The following is a 19079-nucleotide window of genomic DNA, read 5'->3' as shown; positions in this document are numbered from 1 at the left end:
TTTTTTGTGAATAGTAACACTGCATACCTTTCTAGATATTATTGAATATTTCAAGCATGCAAGGAGAACTCTTGTGGATAAATTCATTTCTCTTTATAACAAGAACATCATGTTGTAAAAAGTAGAAAAAGGAAAGAGAAGAATATAAGAAAAACAAAATTAGAAAAATGAGAATTATGAAGTTATCTTATTTTTGGTAACTATGACCCCATTTATAATGTTAGAATTAGAATGATTATGATAAATACGTTTATCATTATTGTAAAATCTATACGAATATTTGAAGAAAAAAAATTTCCACACATTTATAATAGATTTTAATTTTTAATTTTTGTACTTTTATACAAATCTCTTAGTGTAGTTGTAGAACTTTTTCCACCCTTGTATCGAGATATTGAAAGAAATATTTGATTAATAGGATGAGAAAATACCCATATTTGAAAAAGTATCATGTTTGAAAATTACATATGTAACATCATTTGACATTTTTATTTTTTAACTTTTTATCCAAAAAATGCTTGATATGGGAAAGAGTTAAAAAAATTATCAAAGGATATTTTTGTCCAAAACAAATTATATTTTGTATTTTCAACGGCACTATTAATCAAATAACCGTATAGAAATGGTGAGGAATTATTTGTGAAGCTGTGTACGAAAAAATACGCATAGCGGAGGAAATAAGTAGTTGAAAAGTTGGGATGATAATCGGAGGTAGATGTTGGCTTCTGTTGGCTCCAAATATTTGAAATCAAGTCGCAGAGTTCTCTCCCTCTTAGACCAATGCGTAACCATGGCTCACATCAAACAGATTCAGTCCCATCTCACCGTTTCCGGCACCCTCTTCGACCCCTTCGCAGCAGGCAGAATCATCTCATTCTGCGCCGTCTCCGCCCAAGGCGACATCTCTCACGCCTACCTCCTCTTTCTCTCTCTCCCTCGACGTACCTCCTTCATTTGGAACACCATGCTACGAGCTTTCACCGACAAAAAGGAACCCGCCACTGTGCTCTCTCTTTACAAATACATGCTTAGTACTGGCTTCTTACCCAATAACTACACTTTCTCTTTTCTTCTTCAAGCCTGTGCTCAGCTCTCTGACCTCTCTTTTGGGATCCTACTCCACGCTCAGGCGGTCAGATTGGGTTGGGAAGCCTATGATTTCGTGCAAAACGGATTGCTCCATTTGTACGCGTCTTGTAATTGCATGGACTCGGCTCGAAGGTTGTTTGATGGGAGTGTGAACCGAGACGTTGTTACGTGGACTGCTGTGATAAATGGGTATGCCAAGTCTGGGCAGGTCGTGGTGGCGAGGCAACTGTTTGATGAAATGCCTGAGAAGAATGCGGTTTCTTGGAGTGCGATGATCACTGGGTATGCGCAAATTGGGTTGTTTAGGGAGGCTTTAGAGCTTTTCAATGATATGCAGATTGCTGGATTTCGGCCTAATCATGGGGCAATAGTGGGTGCACTCACTGCTTGTGCTTTTCTTGGGGCATTGGATCAGGGAAGGTGGATTCATGCATATGTGGATAGAAACCGTATGGTATTGGATAGAATATTGGGGACAGCGCTTATAGACATGTATGCAAAGTGCGGCTGTGTAGAAACAGCTTGTCGTGTGTTTGATGAAATGCTAGATCGGGACGTCTTTGCTTTTACTTCTTTAATTTCAGGCTTAGCCAATCATGGTCACAGTGCCACAGCTATTGAGATGTTTACAAGAATGCAGAATGAAGGGGTTTGTCCAAATGAAGTTACTTTTATATGTCTCTTAAGTGCTTGTAGTCGAGTTGGATTGGTGGAAGAAGGATTGAGAATCTTCAAAAGTATGACAAATATTTATGGAATTGAACCAGTCGTCCAGCACTATGGCTGTTTGGTAGATCTTTTGGGCAGAGCTGGGATGCTAGAGGATGCTAAGAGGGTGGTCAGGGAGATGCCCCTGGAGCCAGATTCTTATGTATTGGGTGCATTACTCAATGCTTGTAGGGTTCATGGCGACGTTGAGTTAGGTAAAGAAACAGTTGAGTGCTTGGCAGAGCGGAGTCTTGACCATGGAGGTGTTCATGTCCTTCTTTCAAATATGTATGCCTCAGCTAACCAATGGGAGGATGTAGCTAAGGTAAGGAAGGGAATGGAAGAAAAAAAGGTGAAAAAGGTTCCAGGGTGTAGCTTGATTGAAGTGGATGGTGCGGTTTTCGAATTTGTTGCTGGAGATATGTCTCATGTTTTTATGGATGAGATTGTGTTGTTGCTTCTTGGTATTGACAAGCACTTGAAATCACTTTGGTCTGAAGATGATGACAATGATGACATGAAATTTGAGTAAAACTACTTGTAGCTGGGATTGGATGCATACTGAGCTGGTGGTGTAGGAAATTCATAAGGGGAAAAGATAGCGCTATTCATGAGTTTTAATTGCCAAATTCAACTAAGCACACTTTTGAGGTAATGCTCTTTTACTTCTCTTGAATCCACAATTTTGCTTCTAGTGTGTATTTTTTGTGTGAAATAATCATTTTGAAATTTCACCTTGATTTAATGAAGATAACATTGAAACATTCTGGCATTGGATCATTTTGTAAATAATTGGGCTTTAATTTCCGTTTGCCATGATGGAATCAGGAAACTACTATAAGCTAGATTTACTAACCAAGGATTACATTATCTAGTGTTCCTAAAGCTGTCATCCCAAGTTTTTCCCCTTGCATCTTTTGTCCCTCCCACACCCACTATCAAGGGAATGTTGGAGCATAAAAACTGTTGTTGGAACCTAATCTAGTAGTACCTTAGTAGGCCCTGGTTCAGAGTCCCACTATCAATATTTGTTGCAAATCAATATCATTGTGAAGATGATCTCACATATGGATAACACTTGGTTGGGTGGTGTGTGTGTGTGGTGGGGGGGGGGGGGGGGGGGGGGGGGGGGGGTTGATTGGTGTTACGGGGGTTGTAAAGTTTTTTAAAAACAATTTGATATAGTACCCCCCACAAATGCTAAACACTCCCTTGAATTTTCAATTGCTTTGTCTATCTTTTTTAATCCTATCAACAATCAAGCAAAACACACAAGCAATATGGATGCACCAATACTCTCTCAACAAAATAGTCCATGCAATTCACATGCAAATGAGTCGACATTCCCCAACCAAGATATGTAAAACATTTCATCAACTCAAATTCACATTTTCACATGTCTATTAACATCAAAACCAAAACAAAAATATTTCATTCTCTTTCAAAGCTTAAATGATCAAATTTTAACTCATAACCTCGATTTCTCAATAAAATAAATCAATGGAAAATTAATAAGCCAATGAAAAATAATCAAAAGATGAGATAGGAATGAAGAAACAATGACACCAAAATTTTGACGTGGAAAACCTCTGAAAAGATAAAAAATCACAGGCCTCAAGCAATCAAAACATCCACTATGAAGAAAATTAATTGAGTACAAGGATTTACATAGCCTAAACCTTCAATCTTCTCCCATAACACTTGCCTAGAACCTTCAAACTTCAGCTACCCACTTTCTTCTTCTAGAACATGCTTGGAGTTCACACCAAGTTTGATCTCGGCCACTTCTTGAATCCACACAAAAAGAAATTTAGGTTTTACCCCAAAATGATGAGTATGGAAGTAGGGATGAAACCTACACTAAATCAACCCATTTTGAAAGAAATTTTCTCACTCAAATATGATTTTCAACTTAAACCCCATAAAATTCTCTTTCAAACCAAACACCCTTAAAATAGGTAAGGAGCTTGAAGCTCAAAGAGGGTTCCATTAACTCTCACAACCCCCTTCCTCATCTGGAAAGAAGGCTAAAGTATTAGGGTTAAAACCCATCGAATGACTGCAATTCATTTGGAAAATAATGAAAAAATCATAGATGTGATTGAAGTCCAATCGATCGGACAAGACTAAAAAAATCTTGGTTCAGCTTAAATTATTATCCTTTAGTTTGATAAAAATTGATCTAAATGTTTTAAACACAATGTTTTACATTCTTAAGCTTCAATTCCATTTTCCAATAAAAGGACAAAAGTTTAGAACACGGTTGACCAATGTGTACTATCATCCAACACCTTAAAAACCAATGGATTTTCTCAATGTCAATCAAATTTTTGCCAAAGACAACCATTTTTTTTTTTTACTTTGTTGTAATATAATAAAAGAGAAAAGAAAAGAGTTTTCAGATTGTGAATATGATTATGATCCTAGTCAATCAAATGATTTTGCATTAGTTGTATTTATTTCTTTTCTTTTTTCTTTGGTAGAATCTTACTTATGGGAGAGATTGTAGGATGATAAGTGGTAGGTGAATCTAATCCGTGATTTACAAGAGAGATTATAGGTGAATCTGATCCCTAATTGTGTATAAATAGGATGTATAGATTGTATTCTAATACAATTCAATTAGAATAGAATTTGTTTCATGGTATCAGAGCTAGGGCTCTCTTTTGCACCCTAAGTTTTTCCTATTCTCAGCCTTAATCATTGAGAATTTCACCACACTTGTATGGCCTTCATTGCTAGTAGTAGTAGAACTTGTTGGTCTCCATCTCCTTCCTTTGAATTTTAGTCCACATAGCCTCATAAATTTTCTTCTATCTCAAATTTACAAAAATTGTTTCTGATTAGCTCTAATATGTTTGATGGATTAGAAATCATCTAGTCTTCAAACTTTGCTCCTAACCTGACTAGCAAAAACCTTTATGTAGAATATCAAAATCTGCATAATCGAATCAACCCAATGACTGCGATTACCTGGTGTGGTCTCAACTTGTACAAATGTTTTTTAAGGGAAAAGGAAAATTGAGTCATCTAATTGGACTTGTCTTGAGTGAGACGATCCAAAGTTTACTGTTTCAGATGAAGAGGACTTGATGATTATGTCATGGCTATGGAATTCAATGCAACTAGAGGTCAGTGGGATGTGCATATTCTTGATGATGGTTAGTGATATTTGGGAGACTATTAGGCAAAATACTCTAAAGTGAGGGATGCTGCCCACATCTATGAAATAAATTCCAATATTGGTGCTACCAAGTAAGGTACTTTTTTTGTTATTGAATACTACAATATCATGAAAACCTTATGGCTCGAATTAGATTATTGTCATAAGATTAAGATGAAGCGCGGTGAAGATGCTGCAATCATGCTCACATATGTTGAAAGAGAAAGGATATTTAATTTCTTAGTGAGATTTCAATGTGGAATACGATCAAGTTAAGGTTTAAGTCAAATTTACAAAAATTGTTTCTGATTAGCTCTAATATGTTTGATGGATTAGAAATCATCTAGTCTTCAAACTTTGCTCCTAACCTGACTAGCAAAAACCTTTATGTAGAATATCAAAATCTGCATAATCGAATCAACCCAATGACTGCGATTACCTGGTGTGGTCTCAACTTGTACAAATGTTTTTTAAGGGAAAAGGAAAATTGAGTCATCTAATTGGACTTGTCTTGAGTGAGACGATCCAAAGTTTACTGTTTCAGATGAAGAGGACTTGATGATTATGTCATGGCTATGGAATTCAATGCAACTAGAGGTCAGTGGGATGTGCATATTCTTGATGATGGTTAGTGATATTTGGGAGACTATTAGGCAAAATACTCTAAAGTGAGGGATGCTGCCCACATCTATGAAATAAATTCCAATATTGGTGCTACCAAGTAAGGTACTTTTTTTGTTATTGAATACTACAATATCATGAAAACCTTATGGCTCGAATTAGATTATTGTCATAAGATTAAGATGAAGCGCGGTGAAGATGCTGCAATCATGCTCACATATGTTGAAAGAGAAAGGATATTTAATTTCTTAGTGAGATTTCAATGTGGAATACGATCAAGTTAAGGTTTAAGTCCTTGGAAAGGAAGATCTACCTCCACTAAATAAAGTCTTCTCCATTATAAGAGCAGGAGAAGGAAGGAGTGTTATGCTTGACACTAACAACAGAAGGCTCAACTCTTACCACTATGAAGCCAAACTCTACATTGCCAAACAACAATTATGAAGGAAGTGAAATATCCAGATCACCAGTGAATAAAGATGGCTTATGATGTATCTATTGCAAAAAACCAAGGAGGCCTGCTGGAAACTCTATGGAAAGCTGCAATCATATGGTAGAGGGAGCGAAAATTGATATGCACAATTTGGACATCGGAGTGGCCAACCCAATATTACTCGATCTTAAGAGAATTCCTAGTAAGAAGTCTCAGCTTCTAATGATTTAGATGCTGATAGATTAAGCAAAGAGGAGATTGAGAGGCTTCGTAGCCTTCTAACTTTAATGGATAAGCCTATTACTTCATGCTCTCTAACTTAATCAGGTAAGTATCCTATTTCTCATGTTCTTAGTATTTCAAAGGACTATTTTCCAAGTACATGGGTCCTTGACTTAAGTGCTACTGATCATATGACTTATTCTTCACACTGTTTCACTTCTAATAATCCATATTTTGGGGATAAAAAAATTAAAGTTGCCGATAAGACACTAGCAGCATTTTGTGCCAAGGAAAAGTTGCCTTAACATTGTCTCTCACATTAAAATTCATGTCACCTGTTCCAAAAATTTCAACTAACCTCTTGGCAATTCATTAAACTACTAAAGATTTGAATTATACCATAACCTTTTTCCCATCTCATTATGTGATCCAAGACCGAGCCATGGGGAGGATGATTGGACATGCTAAGGAACAAGATGGGTTTGTACCTGCTTGAATCTAGTTTTGGCAATGGTGATCATATGTCACGCTTTTATTTTTTATTTTTTAAAAATTCTCATTGAATAAAGCCCAAATATGGTTGCATCATCTTCATCTAGGGTGTCCATCATTTTCTTTGCTAAAAAAATGTTTCCTTGTCATTCAATAAATTGAATGTTAACAGTTTTCATTGTGAGGTTTGTCAATTAGCTAAACATCATCATGTTCCGTTTCCTTTAAGTAATACAAAATCAATATTCTCTTTTTTGTTAATTCATATTGATGTTTGGGGATCGTCTCAAATCCCAAGTTTTTTCAGGAGCAAAGTGGTTTGTGTTCTTTATTGATGATTGTACTAGGGTGAATTGGTTATTCCTCATTAAAAACAAATCAAATGTTAGTTTTGTGTTTCCTCTTTTCCGCAAAATGGTTATCACATAGTTTAGAGTTAAGATAAAAAACATTAGATCTAAAAATAGGAAAGAGTACTTTACTTAGATGTTATTTCCCTTTCTCGAAAAAGAAGGGATTGTATAAGTCTTAATGTATTAATTCCAACAAAATGAAATGGATAAACAAAAAATCAAGGATCTATTAGAAGTCAAATCACTTGACCCTACTTTTTTATAAAATTATGCCTAAATCATATTGACGAGAAGTTGTCCTAATTGCACTATTTTGATTAACCAACTACCCACAAAAGTGCTTGAAAATAAAGCTTCATTAGACACTCCCAAAATTTTTTCCCACCTTTCAAAAACTCCCGTGAACTTCCTCTCTAAGTCTTTGGTTGCGTGTTATTTGTCCATATCTATCCTCTAAATTGCAGCAAATTTGATCCTCGAGCTCTAAAATGTGTATTTGTGGGATACTATATTTGTGGGGGATACTCTCCAACTAAAAGGAGTTATAAATGTTATAATCTTGCATTCTGCTGAAAAATTTTTCACCACCATGGATGTCATTTTTGTTGAAAATAATGATTTTTTCCTAATACTTATCTCCAAGGGGAGGGCTTAGGTGAAGATAAGTTTCTCTCTTATGATCTGCTTGAACTTTCTGAATCTATGCCACCTGCACAAAAGGTCTCACCTATAGGTTCTACATCCTTGTCACCTGGTCAAGAATCGTCATAAGAGACAGATCAAGGGGTAGTTAATGCGGCTGTCATGCCAGTGCATGCTTATTCTAGGCAGAAACAATTATGACTTGATTGAATACAAGCTCGAGAGTCTGAATCCAAGCCTAGTAATGAACACACAAACTCCACCAATCTATTTCTAGTGTTATGTCTCCTATTGCTTCAAATTTGTTGCTCTCACCAGAAACTCATGATCTATTTGTTCAAAACAAAGATTGAGAAGTGTTCTTGATCTCCATTTACCAATTGCCCTTAGGAAAGCCATCGGAAAATGCACTTAACCCCTGGTTTCCAATTTCATTTCATTTCATTTGAAAAGCTATCCCTATGACAGTGCCTTCCTTACCTAACAAACTCCTATTGAAATTTCTCAAATAGTTCAAGAAGCACTTCGAAAAGAGAATTGGGGGAAATCCATGGAAGAGATGTTAGCTCTTGAAAAAAAACCAAACTTGGGAAATAGTTGAATTACCGAAGGGAAAAAACTGGTTGGATGTAAATGAGTGTTCACAGTTAAGTAGAGAGCTGATGGGACATTGGAGAGATATAAGGCTAGGCTCATGGCCCAGGGGATATGCAAACTTATGGGGTGAACTACTAAAAAACCTTTATTCTAGCAGCAAAGATGAATACCTTTCATATATTACTATCCTTGACACCTAAATTTGGTTGGTCTTTACAGCAACTTAATGTTAGGAATGCATTTTTGCATGGTGATTTTGAAGAAAAAGTGTATATGGAAACACCATCGGGTTTCAATGGAGACTTAAAGAGAAACAATTTTTGTGTAGACTAAGAAAGGTGCTTTATGGCCTAAAACAATCTCCTTGAGCATGGTTTGAAAGATTTGTGAAAGCCATGAATAATAAAGAGTTTTGACAAAGCTAAGAAGATCATACACCATTCATCAAATGCTCACATATGGGTAAACTTACTGTTGTCATAATTTATGTTGATGAAAAAATTGTGACAAGAGATGACTTAGAGGAAATAGAAAGACTCGAGAAGAAACTAGCTAAAGAGTTTGAGATAAACAACTTGGGAAGACTCAATTACTTTTTGGGGGTTGAAGTGGCCTAGTCAAGGAAGAATATTTTTATCTCTCAACAGAAGTATATATTGGATCTTCTTAAGTAGACAAGTATGCTTGATTGTAAGCTTATTGACACCCATATTGAATAAGATCATAAACTAGAAAAGTTCATTTAGAGGTGCTATACAATATTCTACTTTACTTAAAATCTGCTCTAGAAATGGAATTTTCTTTAAGAAAAATGAAGAGTTAAGACCAGATGCATAATTTCATCCGGATTGGGTAGGATCAATGGTAGATCGGTGATCTACCTCCAATTATTGTACAGGCTCTAAGGTGGCAACGTAGTGTCATGGAGAAGTAAGAAGCAATCCATGGTGGCTTGATCAAGTGTAGTTAGAGTTCAAAGCTATAGCATATGAGATTTGTAAGTTATTATGGATAAATATTATCCTTGATGATCTAGAAATGAAGTGGGAAGGGACAATGAAGTTATATTGTAACAACAAATCAAAAATCAATATTGCTCACAATCCAGTACAAGATGATCGAACAAAACATGTAGAAGTAGATCAAGAAAAACTTGATGGTGTTTTGATCAATGCACCTTATATTTAAACAAAGGGGCAACTTGTAGATGTGTTGATTAAGAATTCGTCAGTCACTAGTTTCAAATAATTACATGCAAGTTGGGAATGGATAACATCTATTCTCTAGCTTGAGGGGGAGTCTTGGTAGGTTCTTAAGAATTTGATTGTGATCCTAGTCAATCAAATGATTTTGTATTAATTATATTTGTTTCTTTAATTTTTTCTTTAGTAGATTCTAATTCATGAGAGATTGTTGGATGACAGGTGGTAGGTGAATTTGATCCTTAATTGTGTATAAATAGGATGTATAGATTGTCTTCTAATACAATTTATTCAAGTAGAGCAGTATTTGTTTTAGATTGTTTTCGAACTTAAGACAGATTTTGTTGTCAGTTTTCTTATATTTCCTTTGGTGACATTTAATAGGACTTTTTGCCCCATTTTACTTTGTTGGAAGATTTGATAAATTTTACCAGATCTTATTAGCAATGATTGTCTGTAAATATTGTGATTGATTTTGTATAGTTCTCTATTTTATTTCTTTCCTTTATTTCATTCCTAGATAATTGCCTTATAATTAGGTTTCATGATTGTGTCCTAAATTAGATATATCGTTGTTAGCCCTTGTATGCATTTATTTGCACTCTACTCATTTGGAGATTCAAAATAGAGAGAAATTATTTATTCCTTTGTACTCCATTAAGAATTATTGCCACAACATACAATGGTTTGAAATATAGGATTATGCCTCTAATCTTCAAAATTCCAATTTCATTGGAGCAATCATCACATTTATCATCATGTTGTTGATCCACTGAATTTCCCTCAAAACTTTAACCACTTGTAATTGATATAGTTCTGTTTGTAGGATCTAATGCCTAGTTTGGTGCAAGATTGTTAAATTTCCAGCACCAAGGAAGTTTCTCTGAGTTGCAGAATGAGATGAGAGGCATTGGGAAAAACTAAAAGAAGGAGAAAAAAATCATTCACACCTAAGGTTCCTAAGCAATTTCACTTGGAGAAGACTACACCTTTCAAAGAAGCTAATAGCTACTTATAAATCTGAAAGACTACATAGGTTTGTATAAACTCTTAAATTTTTTTTCCTAAGACTATGTCATAGTAGGAATACAATTCTTTTGCCTAAACAAATTAGAAGCTAAAACTAATAGAAGTTTGACAAAATAAATAAATAAACTACTAAAATCAATCCTAATAAAATAAAATAATCAAATAAACTATGGGATGCCGGTATAACCCATGCTAACCATACCAAAATTACTAAACTACCATTCTAAAAATATTTTTTCCTTTTCTTCCATAATTCTTTGACTTTTTTCCTCATCACGTAGCTTAAGGACCTGATGGCTGGAAGCCAATTGATGTAGGATGGCCTTCAAAACCTTAAGGCTAAGATTGTCTTACAAAAAGACCGTAAAATATGTGTGTATAAGTAAGAAAATTTTTTATGGAGGAAGAAGAATGGAGATTACTTGAGAATGAACAAGTGGAGCGAAGAATTATTGAAAGGGAGAGATTGGGGCTTGTTTAGGAACGTTTTAAAAAAACAATTATCAAAGAACAACTTTTTAAAATAGTTTTCAAAACCAGTTCTATGATATTTTCTAAAATAAAAAGTATGTTTGGAAATTTAGAATATTCTCAACTTGTTTTCTATTTTTTTGAAATATTTCTCAAAAATAATTTTTATCTATAATGTTTTATTTTCAACCATTCTCGATATTTGTACAATTATATTTTAAAACATCCCTTTGTTGAAATTTGGCGTTCAAAGTTAGGATTTTAATTTAGGAAAGTATTTTAGGAATAAAAAAGGAGAGATCATTTAGGATGATTCAGTTTCCTAATTTTAGGAGAGAATCAAGCTAGATTGATATTTTCTTATTCAGTCATTTGTGTATATATATGTGTATGGTGTGTATCTAAAAAATCAATAAAAGGAATTCAGAAATTCTTCATGGTATCAGAGCCAGTTTTCTGAAACCCTAATCCCTTCTGGCCACCTCTCATTCAGGCCATCATTCATTTCGGCCAAATCTCTCTGGCCATCTCTCAATCCGACCATCTCTCTCTCTGGCCATCTCTCATTCCGGTCATCAGTCCTTGTTCTCAGAGCCAAGGGAGAAAACGCTTTCCGGTCGGTCGAATCGTTGTCAGAAAACATTCACCGCCGGCAACTTTTCCGGTGAACTTTTCCGGCGAACTTTTCCGGCGAACTTTCCCGGCGACGGTTTTTTCTACACCACAAGGACCGCCTGGAGGAGATCTCCAATTTTTCCCAAAGCACCGGAGCCAGAAAACCATCTACGCGCCGGCCACGCGCGTTTTTCCGGCCGGCGACTGCATCTCACGCGCCGGCGCGTGAGCCACTTTCCGGCGACGCGCTTCCTCCTCCAGGCTCGCCTGACGCCGACCAGCCACCCTTCTTACCTGTTTCTGCCATCCGAGCCCTGCACGTGCCTCTTTTGGGGTTCTTTTGCCTCCGCGGGCCCTCTGATCAGTTTTTCCGACGTCCTCCGACTATTTTTTCTCAACTCCAATCCTTGCACGTGCCTTGGGAAGTGTTCTTCTACCTTTCCGGTCCATGACAAAATACGGAATGGCATCATTACAAGTATCCAGCGTCACGTCACCAGAATCAGGGGGCAGATCTGAAATTCCAAACCTTGGTGGCAATGATTCCTCTCCTATTCTCATTACAGGACACAAATTAAGTGGCCATAACTATTTACAGTGGTCACAATCTGTGTTGCTGTTCATTTGCGGTAAAGGAAAGGATGAGTACCTCACTGGAGAAGCAGCCATGCCAGAAACTACAGAACCGGGTTTCAGGAAGTGGAAGATTGAAAACAGCATGATCATGTCATGACTTATCAATTCCATGAACAATGACATAGGTGAAATTTTTTTGCTGTTTAGGACTGCAAAGGACATCTGGGATGCAGCCAAAGAAACTTACTCAAGTTCTGAAAATACTTCAGAACTTTTTCAGGTTGAATCAGCCTTACATGACTTCCGCCAAGGAGAGCAGTCAGTTACTCAGTATTACAACACACTCACAAGGTATTGGCAGCAACTTGACTTATTCGAGACTCACTCATGGAAATGTTCGGATGATACAACAACATACAGGAAAATTGTGGAACAAAAGAGACTGTTCAAGTTTTTCCTAAGACTAAACAGGGAATTGGATGATGTTAGAGGCCGAATCATGGGCATTAAACCCCTTCCAAGTCTCAGGAGGCTTTTTTAGAGGTTAGGCGTGAAGAAAGTAGAAAGAAAGTGATGATGGGATCCAAAGAGCAACCTGCCCCAACATTGGATGCCTCTGCCCTTGCTGCTCGGTCATTTAATAGTAGTGGTGGAGATCGTTAGAAACGGGATAGGCCTTGGTGTGATTATTATAAGAAACCAGGCCATTATAAGGAGGCTTGCTGGAAGCTTCATGGCAAACCGGCTGATTGGAAACCAAAGCCACGGTCTGACAGAGATGGCAGAGCACACGTGGCTGCCAACTCTGAGAGCACATCTGTTCCCGAGTCGAGTCCATTCAACAAAGAGCAGATGGAGATGCTACAAAAACTATTAAGTCAAGTTGGCAGTGGCAGTACTACTGGGATAGCCTTCACTGCTAATCGAGGAGGAATGAAGCCGTGGATAGTGGACACAGGTGCTTCTGATCACATGACAGGAGATGCTGCCATTCTTCAAAATTACAAGCCAAGTAATGTTCATTCATCCGTCCATATTGCTGATGGTTCAAAGTCAAAAATTGTCGGGACAGGTTCTATAAAACTTACTAAAGACTTATATCTTGACTCTGTCCTCCATGTTCCAAACTTGGATTGTAATCTTTTGTCCATTAGCAAATTGGCCCGTGATCTCCAATGTGTTACTAAATTCTATCCAAACTCGTGTGTTTTTCAGGACTTGAAATCGGGGAAGATGATTGGCAGTGCTGAACTGTGTTCCGGGCTCTACCTCTTCTCATGTGGCCAATTCTCAAACCAAGTCTCTCAAGCAAATTGCGTACAGTCTCAGAGTATGTTAGAGTCTTTCAATTCTGTGTCAAATTCTAAGGTCAATAAAGATAGTGAGATTATAATGTTACACTATCGCCTTGGTCATCCTAGCTTTGTTTACCTTGCAAAATTGTTTCCCAAATTATTTATCAATAAAAATCCAGCATCTTATCACTGTGAAATTTGTCAGTTTGCAAAGCATACTCGAACAGTATATCCTCAAATCCCATACAAACCTTCGACTGTTTTCTCTCTAGTACATAGTGATGTGTGGGGTCCCTCCCGGATAAAAAATATTTCTGGCAATCGATGGTTTGTGACATTCGTTGATGATCATACACGGGTAACATGGGTTTTCCTTATGAAAGAAAAGTCAGAGGTCGGGCACATTTTTCAAACCTTCAATCTTATGGTTCAAAATCAATTCAATTCCAAAATTCAAGTCCTCAAGTCAGATAATGCAAAGGAATACTTTACTAGTAGTCTCAGTACTTATCTTCAAAATCACGACATTATCCACATAAGTTCTTGCGTTGACACCCCACAACAAAATGGGGTGGCTGAACGCAAGAATAGACATCTCTTGGAGGTTGCCCGGTGCCTTATGTTTTCCTCTAATGTTCCAAACTATTTCTGGGGGGAAGCTATTCTCACAGCTACCTATTTGATTAACCGTATGCCATCCAGAGTGCTTACCTTTCAATCCCCACGTTAACTTTTCTTAAAACAATTTCCTCACACCCGTGCAGCCTCTTCTGATATACCACTCAAAGTATTTGGATGCACGGCATTCGTTCATGTGTATCCTCAAAATCGCAGCAAATTTGCTCCTCGAGCCAATAAGTGCATTTTCCTAGGGTATTCTCCAACCCAAAAAGGGTACAAATGCTATTCTCCAACCAACAAAAGATTTTACACCACCATGGACGTCTCTTTTTTTGAACATGTCTTCTTCTATCCCAAATCTCATGTTCAGGGGGAGAGCATGAATGAACATCAAGTTTGGGAGTCTCTTCTTGAGGGTGTACCTTCTTGTCACTCAGAGTCACCAAATCCTTCCCAGTTCGCGCCCACTGAGTTGTCCACACCCATGCCGTCATTAGTCCAGCCAGCCCAGCACACAAATGTTCCTTCTCCCGTGACCATCCAGTCTCCCATGCCTATTCAACCTATAGCCCCACAACTTGCTAATGAGAACTTACAAGTTTACATCAGGAGGAGGAAAAGACAGGAATTAGAGCACGGATCACAGTCAACATGTGGCCAATATATTGACTCCAATTCAAGTCTTCCTGAAGAGAACATAGGTGAGGATAGGGCTGGAGAGGTGTTAATTCCCAGCATTGATGATTCTACTCTGCCGATTGCATTGAGGAAGGGTGTTAGGAGATGTACAGATCATCCAATTGGGAATTATGTTACGTATGAAGGGCTATCACCATCTTACAGAGCATTTGCTACTTCTCTTGATGATACTCAGGTTCCCAACACAATACAAGAGGCATTAAAAATTTCAGAATGGAAGAAGGCAGTACAAGATGAGATTGATGCACTTGAGAAGAATGGGACGTGGACTATCACAGATTTGTCGGTTGGGAAGAGGCCTGTGGGGTGCAAGTGGATTTTCACCATAAAATACAAAGCAGATGGATTAGTCGAGAGATTCAAGGCTCGTTTGGTAGCTAGAGGGTTTACACAATCCTATGGGATAGACTATCAGGAGACTTTTGCTCCTGTTGCAAAACTGAACATTATTAGGATTCTTCTCTCATTGGCTGTCAATCAAGATTGGTGCTTGCAACAACTGGACATAAAAAATGCGTTTCTAAATGGTGACCTAGAAGAGGAAGTCTACATGGAAATACCACCTGGTTTCGAAGAAGGTATGGCAAAGAATCAGGTTTGCAAACTCCAAAAATCCTTGTACGGCCTAAAATAATCTCCCCGAGCCTGGTTTGATAGATTCACAAAGGCAGTCCTGAAGCTAGGCTACAAACAAGGTCAGGCTGATCATACTCTATTTGTCAAGAAGTCTCATGCCGGGAAAATGGCCATATTGATAGTCTATGTCGATGATATTATTCTATCTGGGAATGATATGGAGGAATTACAGAAGTTGAAGAAGTATTTGTCAGAAGAGTTTGAAGTTAAAGACCTTGGAAATTTGAAATATTTCCTTGGTATGGAAGTGGCTAGATCAAGGAAGGGAATTGTAGTCTCTCAAAGAAAATACATACTCGATCTTCTTAAGGAGACCGGTATGCTTGGATGCAAACCAATTGATACTCCTATGGATAGCCAGAAGAAACTTGGTATCGAGAAAGAAAGTACACCGGTAGACAGGGGGAGATATCAGCGGCTTGTCGGGCACTTGATTTATTTCTCACACACTCGGCCAGATATTGGCTTTGCAGTGAGTGCTGTAAGTCAATTCATGCACAGCCCCACTGAGGAACACATGGAAGCAGTCTACAGGATTCTTAGATATTTAAAAATGACACCAGGGAAAGGTCTATTCTTCAGAAAGACAGAGAACCGTGACACTGAAGTATACTCAGATGCGGATTGGGCAGGAAACATCATTGACAGGCGGTCCACTTTTGGATATTGTTCTTTTGTTTGGGGAAATCTTGTTACCTGGAGGAGTAAGAAGCAATCAGTTGTAGCCAGAAGTAGTGCAGAAGCTGAGTACAGAGCTCTTGCACAGGGAATCTGTGAAGGGATTTGGATAAAAAGGGTTCTTAGTGAACTGGGACAAACGAGTTCATCTCCAATTCTGATGATGTGTGATAATCAGGCAGCTATAAGCATAGCAAAGAACCCCGTGCATCATGACAGGACCAAGCATGTTGAGATTGACAGACACTTCATCACAGAGAAGGTGACTAGTGAGACCGTTAAATTGAACTATGTTCCTACCAAGCACCAAACCGCAGACATCCTCACCAAAGCTTTACCTAGGCCTAACTTCGAAGACTTAACTTGCAAGTTGAGATTATATGATATATATATTCTCCAGCTTGAGGGGGAGTGTTGAAATTTGGCATTCAAAGTTAGGATTTTAATTTAGGAAAGTATTTTAGGAATAAAAAAGGAGAGATCATTTAGGATGATTCAGTTTCCTAATTTTAGGAGAGAATCAAGCTAGATTGATATTTTCTTATTCAGTCATTTGTGTATATATATGTGTATGGTGTGTACCTAAAAAATCAATAAAAGGAATTCAGAAATTCTTCAGAAAACAAGTGAAAACAATTGAAAATAACTAAATTATGTTTTAAAAAAATACTTGTTTTTAGAACAAGTTTTCAAAAAACTTTATTTTGTAAAAAGAAAATAAAAAATAATGTCAAAATGTGTTTTCAAGTTTAGAAAATTTTCTAGTCTGTAAAATAGTTTTTTGTTATTAAGAACAGAAAATTGTTTTTAAAAACACTTCCAAAACAAGCTCTTGGATTTTAAGACTAGCTCAAGTCAAACTCAATTTTATTTGTTTGAAATTTTTTTGTTATTTTGGTGGCATGGACCTTATTTATACAACTTACCAAACTTCCAAGGCAAGTTAAAGACCTTTAAGAACAATTCTACCCGATAGAGTAACCAAAGACTCAATTCTCAAAATCAGAAAAATGCTAGAAATTGCAACATAGGAAATACTCATATAAACCTAAATAGAAACAAGTGCCATGCCACAATGGCATGGATAGTAATTTTCTAGAATAGCTAAGCAGCATTTGTCATAATTACAATTTGCTAAAAATTATTATTATTGATTACCTAAAAATTACTATTTAAAATAACTGCTTAGAATGGCTGAGACAGAGCCTGCAATCTGAATTTGCAAGCTGCTTGAAGATCATCTCCCTGGATGTGTTGCAGATTTGATTCAAAGTTGTTGGGAAGAGAATATTATCAGTTTGAAGGATATAAATGTATGCTCTCTAAAACAAAAATCAAGTTTATGGCTTTTCCAGCATCTTCAACAGCTGTGGCAGCACCAGCAGAAGTGATTCAAAAGGCACCAGAACCTGCATCAACGGTTCCAATGTATTCTAGGGAATCTTTTCTAGCACCTTACACATTAAACAACTTGCTTATCAACTGCAGCAACAGGTACAAAACCAACATCATACTTGATTAAGAGGCATTTCAGTTCAAAGTAATCTACTTGAGGAATTCACCATTTCTGGAATGTCTTTTTTCCTGTCAGAACATGGGTAGATCTCTGACATCAAGGAAGTGATTGCCTTCTTTAAATTCAAGCCCAACCCACTGCTTGTTTTAGAAAGCATTTGAATCCACTGTGTTTCTCTTAGGCATCTCCATGAAAGCCAAGAACTTTTGAGAACAGGATTGATGACTTGCCTCTGAAAATCAGGAGGTCTATTGGAGTTTCTCTGATAAGATGAATTCCCTCTCCACTCAACTGTATGGAACTGGAAGCCTCATTCTAAAGTTGATATGCTTATCTGGAGTCGGCTTCTTATTCTTAAAGTATTCATGCTAGATGCTTCCTTAGTTCTAGAGGTTGACATATTCCCACAAATTGTGTTGCTTGTTATTTTAATCTCCAAGATACTGATCATATATATATATATATATATATATTCTTTCTTGCTGCTTAATGTTGATATTTGGGATAAAATCAAATATATATTTTTTTCTTCAATATCATGGTTGCTGTTGATTGGTTTAATTGGAAAAGAATGCAATCATGTTTCAGAATATGTGGAACATCCTAATGAGATTTGTGTGCAAGGGTGATACTCTAAAACCTTGTTGGTCATTAAGAAATTTACTACCAGAAAACTTGTTAAGATCAATAATTTTGTGTCTAATTGTTGGTTGTCCTATTACCCTTAAACAATGTTAATAGGTTGAAATGCATTGGAATTTAATGGGAATGCTCTGTTATTTATGATTTGGAACTCAATTTGATGGTTACAAGCCAGATGTCAGAGGATTCAGAGCTGTAGATTGGATTAGTAGAGATTCCAAGGGTTGTGTGGAGAATGCTTCTGCGGTGGCAAGAATGTATCGCTCGAAGGGAAGCCCTGCTTTTGGCAATAAGCCATGGTGATTAAGAAACAAAGCTGAAAATGATTCAAGGTTTGGCCCTCATGGATGTATTGCTCTACATATTTCCAAACAAATCAACAATGCAGATGTTTGATGATGTTGAGGCAGGATTAGGCCTTCCTCCTCTTCTGATTTTTGGATGATTCTGAGAGTTAGGCCTTATGTCATCTTCAGATTCGCATATGCTTGGCTTGTGTTTTATGCCTCTATCTTCTCATGCTTGGACTTGTATGTCTATATTTATTTATTTACTTCTATGTTTGCCTGTGTAGTATGCTTTGATTCTTCTTTCATACAAAATTTGTGATCCAGGGAACATATGAACAAGTATAACTTCTAACGAAAGAGAAAAGACAAAAAGGAATAAAGGGAAACTAGTAGCAATAGAAAATGGAATGCGTTCTAGCTTTGCTGGAATGTGATTAAGGTCAGCAATGAGAGTGTATGGAAGCTAATGATCAGGCAATTTATGCTTTC

The 19079-nt window shown here is 37.1% G+C and overlaps 1 protein-coding gene across 5 annotated transcripts; it reads left to right on the top strand.

The window, feature by feature from the left end:
* Positions 1 to 636: 636 nt before the first annotated feature.
* LOC100258121 (pentatricopeptide repeat-containing protein At5g66520) lies at positions 637 to 19033 on the top strand. Of its 5 annotated transcripts, none has more exons than XM_019218306.1 (3): positions 637 to 2448; positions 17403 to 17636; positions 18476 to 19033. In XM_019218306.1, exon 1 carries the CDS (start codon positions 716 to 718, stop codon positions 2327 to 2329), a length of 1614 nt encoding a protein of 537 aa, XP_019073851.1. In that variant the 5' UTR covers positions 637 to 715; the 3' UTR covers positions 2330 to 2448; positions 17403 to 17636; positions 18476 to 19033. The 5 variants fall into 5 exon arrangements, with proteins under 5 accessions (XP_019073851.1, XP_010646698.1, XP_010646699.1 ...); XM_010648396.3 differs by lacking the exon at positions 18476 to 19033 and adding an exon at positions 17734 to 18192; XM_010648397.2 differs by lacking the exon at positions 17403 to 17636.
* Positions 19034 to 19079: the final 46 nt, after the last annotated feature.

This window comes from Vitis vinifera, chromosome 4 (genome assembly GCF_030704535.1).
Source record: "Vitis vinifera cultivar Pinot Noir 40024 chromosome 4, ASM3070453v1".
Classification (NCBI taxonomy): Eukaryota; Viridiplantae; Streptophyta; class Magnoliopsida; order Vitales; family Vitaceae; genus Vitis; species Vitis vinifera.
The sequence above is the reverse complement of the archived record's forward strand: the minus strand, read 5'-3'. Positions and strand labels throughout refer to the sequence as shown.

What these genes read in the sequence shown, in the direction of transcription:
- LOC100258121 (XM_010648397.2), top strand. Translation starts at nt 716, where the DNA reads ATGTTGGCTTCTGTTGGCTCCAAATATTTGAAATCAAGTCGCAGAGTT.